Below are 11,512 nucleotides of genomic sequence, written 5' to 3'. Positions count from 1 at the left end.
TTTTGAGACACAAGCGAGAGTACATTTGTATTTATCTGAGAGAAAACTGGTAGACCAGATCTTTGATAATCAAAGTCAATGAAACTGCACAGTTGTGAATGTGATCCAGTGTTTACAAACATACATTTTGCAGCCAGACTGTTTTGGTGCAGTTTCTCCTCCAGAAAGGGTATTCCCATACATCTTCATTTATTCTCCTAACGAACTTAACGAGGTATTTAGTGGCACAGTTTATAGAAAGAAAAATTAATGGCATTGCATTCTCAGCTCATGTGAAAAGGAGCTGTCATACTTCAGCAAAACAAATAGAATTCATCTGCCCACATATAGTAGAGTCCTAAACTAATTAAGTAGGCTGCTTATCTAAGATATAAAATTCAGGCTTCATCTTTCAAAATGAGAGGTTTGAAGAGGGAAAAATATTATGGTCTATCAGCAATATATATATATAACTGTCTGAATTAATCTTTGGATATCTCCCAGAGAAACAGAAAAGGTTCTCATGTTGTCTATAGAATACAGAGAGCAACCAGAAATGGTTATAATTTGTACTTCTTTAACAGGACCTTGTGCAAGTTCTCTGTAAGAGATAAGACTTTTCTAAGGTCACACAGTTCTAATTTACATTATCAGTCCTAATCCTGCAAACTGCATTGTTTTGAATTTAAACATCAGACTTTTTTTAGATGGCAAATACCTGATCATCTTTCTTCTACTGTGAGAAGCATGGTAAGAGTAAATTAAACCCAGAGGCATACATCCCAAATACTGTTTATTTAGCCAGTGTCACGTAGAACAAAGACCAAGTTCAAAAGCACTCAGAAAACTTACATTAATAATGAAGTGAGAGCTTAATAATTATAAAAGGAAAAAATCCTAAGGGAGTTTGGAAGAAACTAAACTGCAAGCAGTCCACAAGTAGTCTTTCTGTCTTTTATTTCCTGGGTCCTCTCTGTGGTGCCTGGTACTGTGTCTTGACAGGAGTAAGTTACTATAAGCCATAGATTCCAGAATTCAGCGTGCCGCTGAAATTCTTGTACTATTTGAGAGCAACCTTTAAAACTGCCTAAGATCTGAACAATTCTCAATATCTTTTGCCATTCCTCAGAGCTTTCATCACTTCTTCAGCAACCAAACTGCACTGCTGTTGCAGGGATTGATCCAAAATTCCTGACTGCTGTGAGCGTGCCTTGCTTGTTCAGGTTTGAGCACCAGGTTTGCATCTTCCCTTGAAGGCTGACAGGAAAACTGCTCAGAAACACAGAGGCAAATCCAGGGATAGTCTTGGAAATATGAATCAGGGAAGGAAACTGTAAAGCTGTTTTTCATTCACCTGGCACAAATTATTGTCATTTGTATCTGATCTCCCCAACACCTTGATGATCTGCAGTCGAAAAACAACAGTTAAATGTAATGATTTCACAGCATTCTCTAGATATATAAAACACAGGCAGGTGTTATTTAAATGCAGTGATTCAGCCACCTTGAGAGTTAAACTGACCAGAAACAGTATGACGTAACACAAAGAAAATAACAAAAAATAAAATTTCTTACTGATGTGAAAACATATCATAGATAAGAAGAAAATAACTGCTTAGAGTAGACCTTACCCAAGAGGCTATGTTAAATAAATATATTTAAAGCTGTTAAAACTTTAACAATCAGACTGATAAGAGACTTCAGCATAGGATGAAATTTTATGTGGCATCCTCAGAACTGTGCTTCTAGATTTGGTACATGAGTTACCACACAGAGCAAACTGAGGTATCAGAGCTCAAGTAATAGTTTCAGTGACACTACAGATATTAAAAAATCTGTGCTGTATTCAGACAGTTAAATAAGTTTAGAAGCAAATAGTACAATTACTGGCCTGAAATACCCATGGACAGGGACTTGCATCCACCTTTATATACTGTGAGACAGCAGTGGGTATCAGGGCATGCAAAATAAAAGCTCTCAAAGAGAAAAGCGCAGACACACAAATGTCCACAAGTGAAGGACAAGAACAAAAGGCAACACACTACAGCAAAACAAATATCGTCCTAAGAGATATCCTGGGGGAAGATCCATTAAGATGCAAAAATACTCAAGAATAATGTTTAAGTGCCAATTAGTGAGATACCCACTCCTGCATCAGCATGCATCTACTTCTAGGTAGCTCACGCAAAATCATCATAGAGCTATGCCCACTGGGAGCAGGTGCTTCAATTATAGGTTACATTTATAATGTAATTAAATACCTAATTTATTAAAAGTAATGCAAATCACCTCAGTTTCTAAGTGGCAGCAGTGACATTTAGAGCAGGCTATGCAACACCTTTGTTTTAGGAATTAAGCAATGTATGCCCTCGATGATAGCTGTTCCAAAATGGCCTGTTGCTCACTGGTCTCTTGAGAACCCCAATGAGCATAAAAAGTGATAAATGGGATCATAACATTTATGAGAGACAACTGGGACAGTCACAATAAACTGTATTTCGAGGAACTTTTGGAGGTTTTTTTTAATTTTCCCCTTCTACATCAAGAACTCAACACAATTATTGAATGGTTTTTTTTAAGATCTTGTTTATACAAACGCTCATAATTGTTTTTTTTCAGTATTTCAATGTTTTGTGACCATAGTGGTTTGTCTTAGCTCTGAGAGTAGTCACCTCTTTGAGCTGTTGTGCCTTTTGTGCCTGTTCCTCAGTAACTCTCTGGTGTGCAATTGAGCATCTGGTTGATGGCTACCATTCCCATTGCAAGACCAATTCAGATGATTTGTTGTAACAGAAAGTCCCATAATGTAACGAGGAAAGATTAGAAACAAGCAGCCCTGCAGAATTGCTAAAATACATAATCATTTGTACTGGAGTTTAACTCATATTCCATATGATCCATTGTTAACAGGACTGCTGCTTCACCACGGGAAGTTATTTATGCATTGGATAGACATTCTGGAAAAAAACAGGCCAAGCAACACCAAAATATCCAATACTAAAATAAGACTTACAGAAAGCAAAAGGATGCCATGTATCTTCTCAGAGCATTATTTAAAAACATTGCTCATTTACTAAGGCCCTTTTTTAGGTGAGAAGATGGGACAATCTCTCTCTGGAAAAATTCTGGAACAGAAAAAGAAAAACAAGGATCAAGCACTGCAACAGCACCTCTCTCCTCCCAGCCCGGAGCAAAACATGGCAATGCCTCCATGCAGTGACACTCCTTGAATCCAGAGCTCCCTGGTGAAGCAGTTCTCACCTGGGATTTTGACCTTTTTTCTTCTCGTCTGGAAGTGAATCCTTCCAGGATTGAAGGTGTGTGGCTCAGTGGCTGCCCACTCAGACTCCAATGAAGCCAGCTGGACTCTGATTTTGCATAGGCAAGTATCTCCCAACTTGTTGCACTGTTAAAGTCAAATTCAGCCTGCAAAACACAATAAGGACATCTTTCTTAATGCTTTCTGGTTCCATTTTCAGCTTGTTTACCCTCCTGTCTTTCCTCACTTGATTGCTATTAGATGATTTAATAAGAACGCAAATAACCCTCACCAAAACAAAAGTAGATGGAAAGGTGTCCTGGTTAAAATGTTTTCTTCTTTGAACTCAGGTAATCACATCTACTCAAATTCTCATCTTCTGATAAAACATAAATAGTCTATTGAGGCCATGAGAAGAAATAATTTACAGCTGCCTTTTTCAAGTGCTTTATTAACTGTATGCAATGTCTGTTGAAATAACATGCTTTCCTACGGATGTGTGAAGGCCCAGAGGCCTGATACAGCAGGTTATCATTTGATAATTTGGGATTTTAAAAAAATATATTTTATATATGATAAAGATCATGTTATTTATGTGTATACATTTGTCTACTTACAAATGAGAGTATTTTCTTTGTCTATTTTGGTGTATTTCCAATACAATATTCTTCAGAGAGATTATATTTTCACCACTTTTTTAATATTATTTATTCTCTTCCTTATAAGTAGCCCACTGTCTGCACCATACTGTTGAGATTTAGGCAGAGAATCAGAAAACCAGTACGGAAAAATGGAGATCCTTCATACCTAACACTCATCTGAACATTGAGTTTGGACTAAGTAACATTTAATACTTGTTCATTTCAACTGCATTTTTCCTTGCCTCTTACCTCAGCCCGGGAAAAGCCCCAGAAATCATGTAATTCAAAATGATGATGATGAATAGCTATTTGCTTTGGAAAACAAATAAACATAGAGAGCTGCCAGACCTCAGGCTGGTGCCACACTATTCCCATAGAGTAGTGCCCATTAACATTTCTAAACTCTTTTTACCTTGGTTAGGAAGTTTCTACCACAATATACAATTTTACTGCTTTGAGAATTGCCTAATTTCTATATGGTAAGGTTCTCTTCTTTCCCACCCATAAAACACTCAGAGATTCTTATACCATCTGTGCAAGAAACCGAGACAGATAGCCTGTTGACTTCCAGATGGAACATAAATGTTTGGCTTGGGATATTACAGTTTAAAAAAAAATCTCCAGTGGCATACTACCACAAGAGCACTGAACTATTCCTCTTTATTTGCTGGCCTGGCATCAACCTTGCGAAAAAACTCCTCTCCTGTTCTGATAAAACCCAAGCAAGTTCCAAATTATTTCATATGTTCTCGTACCTTGCACAGAGAGGGCTTTTAATTTGTCCAAATATAATTGAGTTTGTATTGAATAAACAAAAGAAAGATGTGAGGAATTTATGAACAATCAAGAAACAAAGAATAGATGGTTCTTAGGGAGAATGACCACTTTCTCACTGCAAACCTCAGATTCCTGTCAAAGGCATAAAAAATCTGTTTTCAGGCAAATTTTCAAGTCTGTGCAAATCACATATACCAGCCTAAACTACTTAAGTGTATAAAATCTGCTAAACATTTCAGACAGTCATTATGGGGGCTTTACCCGTATCCACAAACATGAAGACATCATCTGCTCTAACAGGATAAAGCCACATTGTCCCCATGGCATAGCCAGGACTGAAAATGGACTGATAGCAATACAAGATTCTGCATCTTATGACACTGGGAATTCTCAAAGAAATGGATTTTTCCATAAGCAAGAGGAAGAGTTGAGACATATAAGAGCTGCTAGTACTGTCTCTGTATTTGCATATTCTTCAGAAGAATTTACCACGTACAGTTAAAGGGACAGTAACTTCTGCAGCAAAGGAGGAGTTAGATAGCAAATAAAAGCACTAAATGGCACTCCTGAAAAAAAACAAAAGAAGCAATACAAGGCTTGCCACAAATTTGTTTAATTCTTTGCTGGCATGTACCTCACTCCAATTAGAAACATACCACACTAAGGGGAACAATATGTTTTGGTTAGCCAAGACTCTGGTACAAAGGCTGGATGCTCTGCCCCCCAGCAAATTGCAGTCACCAGCCTCTGCCTTGTCTTTCAGTCAGGAGAATGGACTCCCCTTCCAGTCGTGGGGTTTTATAAGGTTACATTGCCTCCATAATTAATAACCCTGTGACTGCTTTAGCTCCTAGGAGTATGAATTACACCTTTACCATAACACCCCAAATGAAAAGGAAAATTATCTGTCTGAAAAGTAGGACACAGAGCCAGGAAATTAAGAAAATGAGATAGCAACTTATTTCCAAGAGCACTGCCAGGAGCAAAAGTTATTCTCCCTAAGAGATTGCTACCAATCCTGCTTAGTGGTTGATGGTCACCTAGGAATGGTCACTTCCCTTGTCCTAACCCTCTAAATAAATTATTCATCTCATTCCCTAAACAGGACCTGCAAATTTCCTTACTTCCACGTGAAAAGCATTGGCAATATTTGGAAATCATCTTTGGAAATGTGTCTAGTCAAAGGTTTCCTGAGCTTCACTGGAATATCGACATTAAATAATAATAGTGAAACTTCTGCTGCCATGAGTCTGTTATCTCTGCTCTGCTCAAACAGCCCTGCCTGAACAAGATATCATCAGTGTTATGATGCTAGTAATATACCAAACACTGTCATTCCACATTTAAGGGATCCAAAATAACAGGAATTGCCTTCATTTCTACTATGAAATTTAAAGAATACTTCCTCTTACTGTTTCAGTGGTATCTTTGGACTTGACAAGAGTCAAGAAACTGTGACTCCGAAGAGAAAATGACTGAGACAGAGTATTTCTCCACTACCCTCTAATTTTAAATGACAGGTACAGATAAGTCTCAAGAGACTGACAGTTTTCTTATTGTGCTTTGCATTTGAAAGGCATGTGGGGGCTGTATTTCAGAATGTTTTTATTTCTTCTCTTGCTGTGTCAGTGGCCAAGTTTGAAAGTCAAGCCTTGTAAATCACACAATTCCTGGAAATGAGTTTCAGACCTCTGAATGCTGACTCACTGGCAGTTAAGTGTGTTTTTGTAAGTAGCTCAGTAACTTTTAGAGCCAGGATTTTCAGAAACAACCTTCTGTACTGCAGATTGTTGACAGGTAAAATTATGTGCCAGTTTAAGGCTGAATAAAGGACTTTTTATTACCTGTCTCAATTGCATTCATTGCACTGATTAATTAAATAGCTAGAAACATGGGCAGCGTATACTCTACTTGTAAAGGCTGTCTGCGTACTTAATAGAAAGCATTCCAAAGCAGCTCATCCAACATTCCCACTTCCAGCATTACATACAGCCCTCAAACTGCTCACTTGGCCTCTTCTGCTGTGGTACCAAGCCACCAAAAAGCGTGAGAGAACTGTCAAGGCTGCTCATGCACACAAATGGTGGCTGGGGTATCCTAGTGGAGGTGACCTTCACCCTGAGAGCAGCCTGGGAGGGAAGGTGTGTAAACTCGTGTCTTTAGCTGCTTGTGATTCCCTTCCCTTGGCTTACAGGTGTAAGTTACACCTTAGGGTGAAAGCCCTGCAATGAAGGGGAGGGGCTTATCCTGCTCAACACTTGAATTACTCAGGGAGTTCAAGGAGATGCTCTAGAAGCCACAGTAACAGAGCATTTCTGGTTACGTACTGATCCCAAGCCCCTCTGTTTTCCCTGCAGCCCTCAGCTGTGGGAAGGTGGGTGTCATTTGACATAGCTACAGTGAATTGTCTGTTTCTGAGAGATTCTGGTGTGGCAGCTGTTTCTAGAAGCTGCCAAGGACCCTGGTGCTGGACATCAAAAAGGTACAGCGTGCACATTCCACTACTGAAAGGCTCAGTGCCACTGGATGTTAGAATGGGTTTTCATGCTTGCACTTGCCTTTCTCTTCTTCAAGTATTTCTGCAGTGAGGAAAATGTCTGTCTGAGGCTGCACCGGGTGATGATCATGCTCATGACTGAGAGTCATGACCTCTTCCACCAGGAATGCCTTTTCTAAGTGTGCAGTCCTGCTGGGCTTTCACCCCGAGAACCACAATCAGTGAAAGGAAGGGGCTCCTGCAGGACGCTGGCTATTCTGGCAAAATACAGCTAATACCTCTGTGTGCTAAGCTGACAATGTTTTCGCTACCTCTCTTCCCACTATCACTTCATGAAATCCTATCCCTGCCCATGCCAAGACACTTGTTGTGTCCATTTAGGAAGAATGTTTCCCTTATTCAAGAAACTGGTCTACTCAAATTGGTAGCTCACGTCATGATTTTGCTTTATTCAGCCTGAAGTTCGGAAAAGACAGTGACTCATATAAGCAAAAACCTGAAGAGTTGAACAGGCAGAAGGGTACAGGTGACCTTTAGCTTTGCTCTTTTTGGCTGGATCACGTTGCTGAGCCTGAGCTGAGCTAACTCAGATGTTGTAATCTCTCACACTCTCTTTATACTCCTTGCAAATCACAGTACTGACAGTGAAGAAAAATAGATGATAAGTGACCAGAGGTCTGGAAATAATTATATCATTACCCTGCAATCCATAGCTTCATATAGCCCAGGCTGGAAGTATCCTGATATCAGATAGCCTATATAATAGAAATAATCTTGTTACTACTGGATTTTTTATGACATATCCTATCCTATTATACAGTGCTATAAGAACCATATAATATAGGATATCCTATAATGTTAGATCTTTTGACTTCAGGAAAATACCCCCCAGCTTTCAGATTTCTTCTCCCGGACTCCCTGTGCCACAGAACCTCCATACTTTGCCATATACAGGGGATATACATGGTCCTTCCTGGAAGCCTCCAGGTGGGCATTGCCCCTGAAAATTCGCATTTTCTTGGGCTTCAGGAAGGTTTTTCCCAGACAGCCCCTTCTCTGAGAAATCCTGACTCATGAGGAATGAAACAGTTTGGGCATTTGGATTAGATTAAACAATTCGTTTCAGTTCAAAGGGAAATCCAAGGGAAACCCCAAATATATTTTCAATATTTACTTTTGAAATTATTCTATCATGCAGCTATATTATGAAATAATAACCAGAATTTCCCCAAAATAAATCAAAACTTTTTTTTCAGGGGAACTAAACTTTTACTTGGCTCCTTTATTCAACACTTTTCCCCATTTTGTATAGAAGAAAAGAAAATCCCTCCAACTTTCAATTTTGAACCAAAGGAAATTATTCTCTCAATTGTCTTTTAGCTGGCCACAGAAATTAAAACAATTTCTTCTGCATTGTGTTCTATGAAGGATCTAGAAGCCCTAGATTTTCTCCCTCACAACAAAATCCAAACGACATTCACATATTGATAGGCAAAACCTATCTAAATCTAAAACTACCCTAATCCGGTTTGAGCAGAATAGAATTTTCTGGGTTTTTTTAGATAAAGTAGGTGCAGAACTAAGGCTAAAACCTTAGGGCAAATTAATGTACTTTAAAATTGAATATTTTCTAAGATTCTGTTTAATTCCTTTTAAAAAGCAGGCTAATACCAAAATACCAGGCTATAACAGAGCTGTTTCATGTTTTTTCTTTTGCAAAGTACCTGAATTCTCCTAGTCAAAGGTAATTTAAATATAAATACTCTGTTAGTTGGCAGGTTTGGAAACGCAGAAGGTATGGTTAACACCTCAGTGAATCACAAAAAAAAAAAATGTACTTACAAGCCAAATAAACCCCTGATTCCTTGGGCTGTAATTTTCAAATGTGTAGAAGAAAGTGCATAGAAAATACATACAGCCTTGCAGATGCAGAGGAGAGGCAAGGAGCCCTCACTGCAAGGACTCTTTCTCGGTGGGTCAGGGGGACATAATCCAACAAAACCTCTCTTTGGATGCTGTTCATCCTCAGCCTGTGCCACTCACAAGGAGCTCACAGCATGTAACCTCCCCCAGCGCCTCCAGGTAGGAAAGAGCTCTTGTGCCCTCTCTTCGTGGTGAAATAAAGATGGATATATGGAAATAAAGCATTGGCTATTGCTAGCTGCACTCTGCCAATAGCAAAAAAAAAAAATGTATTTCAGGAAATTTGGTTTTTACCCTGCCCTGACATGGGATAGCTCTGGCTTGGATAAGTCCTGTGGGAATGTTTCTCCTGCCTCAACACTTTACAGTGGACTTTGAAAAGTGCAGAAGGGAATTAGCATCCGAAAGACAGGCAGCACTTTTTAGTTGCATGTGCATCTCTACCTTTTTGAGGGGGGTTGGAAATCTGAAGAAATAAGAGAAGACAGAGGACTCATATCAAAATCTGTTCTTAAATCTTCTATTGTTTAGACACTCGTACATCTAGATTCTTACCAGTAACTGCAAGGTAGGAGTTGCTAAATTCATTCCCACTTGAGAAATCTTTCAGGAAGCCGAAGCAGTTTATCAATGTCATTAAAGGATTTCGCAGATCCGTGGGTTAAAATGAGAGAGGTTTGGAGGGGTTTTTTTGCTAGGAATATTGAATTTTAAAAGTGCATTATCATCTAAAGCATTTATTTACTCCACTTTCTTGAGGAATTATTGCTGTAGCCATGAATGGAGTCAGGTTGCACAAGCTTTCTCAGTTCACTTTCCATTTCACTGGCTGAGAAGTTTCCCAGTCTTTGCTGGATCCGTATAAAACAGGGCTGCCAAGGAGCAGAGTGCGATGACATTTCACTCATGAAAACCTTTGTGAAGGGCAAGGGCCTTTCCCCACTCTCTGGGATTCCTGCTCAACATTCACCTGTCTTTGGCTGCATTTTGCTGCAAGCATCAGTTTGCCAAAGGAACACACAGTAACTGCTGTGGGATTTTGGCATGGACTAGAAATGTTTTGTAGTTGGACAATTCGACTGGGCTGACTTCTCAAAGCACTGTGAAAGGTGAGATCCAGCATGACTCTCCCCAGATGATCACTTCTGAAAGTTTGGGCATGAATGTTTATCTGCCAGCTAAAAAAATTAATAGTTCTTTTGGGGATTTCAGCCAAAAAAAAAAAAAAAAAAAAAGGAACCACTGCACTATCATGAATGATTTCATACAATAGATCTGGGTTTCATTTCTAACTGTAAAAAATGAGCAGAGATGTGGGCTTGCACTCCTCCAAAACAAGTTTCATGGCTGAAGTTTTCCCTGCACACATTATCCCCACATTTATTTCCTGATGATCCATTGTTTTCCAGCTTCCCTGGATTTCTCGCTGAGATAAAGCAGACTCCTCCAGCACCATTTAAATTGGGATTAAAACAAACTGCAAATTAGACCAAGCACAGCAGGAGCTGAGCATCTAAAAGCTACTTCAGTTCTCAATATTGATTCCCTAACCTTCTATCCCTGGTCAGCACACTTCTGCATGGAGAGGCATAAACACAAACATCAGGCAATCACGGCTTTCCATTTTTTTTTGAAATTAAAAGAAGTATTTGTGAATCCAGATCTTTTTTGGGTTGTTATTCTAGCCCACTGCCTTTCTAGGCTTCCCAAATAGAGTCTTTCTATTGAAAGCAAGATATGATTAGGAAAAAAATCTAGTAAAAGTCAAACTTCCCTGCAGACTCATTTATTTGTCATTCACCAGACTTTGGTCAGGTATCTCTGCAGAGCATTGCATGGGGCTGCAGTGTTACAGTAGATTTAATCTCATCTAACCTCAGGGTATTAGGAAAAAAAGTGAAAAACTATACCATTTTCCTTCTCATACCTTGATTGACAACCTGGTGGAAGAAAGGAAATTAATTTGATTTCTCCACACAAATCTCTCAATTCCTAAGACTAAGTGAGGTAAGGCATTCCCAGATAAAGCTGAATTTTGTTCAAATAATTCCCAACCCAAGAGAAATATCAGGTGCTTTTGCCCAGTGGCTCCTTGGCAATGTGTTAAATGGGAAACGAAGCCCATCAACAATCCCAAGGGTCCAGGCAAAGCAGTGCAGAATGGATAATCCCTACCTGCCTCAAATGGGAAGTGAACAAACTGGGATCACCCACACTTACCTGCAGCTGCACCACTCCTGCTCATTTCCAGCTCAGCCCTGGCTGCTGCAGCAGTGCTGTGCTCCTGCTGCACCCTTTGCAACCAGTCTTGGATTTTCCTGGCTGAAAGCAATATTCCACCAGCCTGTGTGCAGTGCTGAGGTGGCTCCTGGCCACGCAGCTGCTCAGGACAGCCATCATCTGTCCCCTGTCACTCAGGTCACTGCCTGTTTGCTG

At 39.6% G+C, this 11,512-nt stretch overlaps 1 protein-coding gene across 1 annotated transcript in view; it reads right to left on the bottom strand.

Annotated features, from left to right (window-relative positions):
- Window positions 1–759: 759 nt before the first annotated feature.
- LOC136290473 (uncharacterized) overlaps window positions 760–11,512 on the bottom strand; it is a 28,708-nt gene continuing 17,955 nt past the window's right edge. The window contains exons 4-7 of the mRNA XM_066184897.1: window positions 7,853–7,908; window positions 3,241–3,405; window positions 2,993–3,104; window positions 760–1,384 (exon numbers count right to left, since the gene is read on the bottom strand). Of these exons, the coding sequence (XP_066040994.1) occupies window positions 3,066–3,104; window positions 3,241–3,405; window positions 7,853–7,908 (260 nt within the window). The 3' untranslated portion in view covers window positions 760–1,384; window positions 2,993–3,065. The remainder of the gene's footprint in view (window positions 1,385–2,992; window positions 3,105–3,240; window positions 3,406–7,852; window positions 7,909–11,512) is intronic.

Source organism: Chamaea fasciata, unplaced genomic scaffold (genome assembly GCF_029207755.1).
Source record: "Chamaea fasciata isolate MVZ Bird 193981 ecotype frontalis unplaced genomic scaffold, bChaFas1.0.hap1 SCAF_6, whole genome shotgun sequence".
NCBI classification, from domain to species: Eukaryota; Metazoa; Chordata; class Aves; order Passeriformes; family Sylviidae; genus Chamaea; species Chamaea fasciata.
The sequence above is the reverse complement of the archived record's forward strand: the minus strand, read 5'-3'. Positions and strand labels throughout refer to the sequence as shown.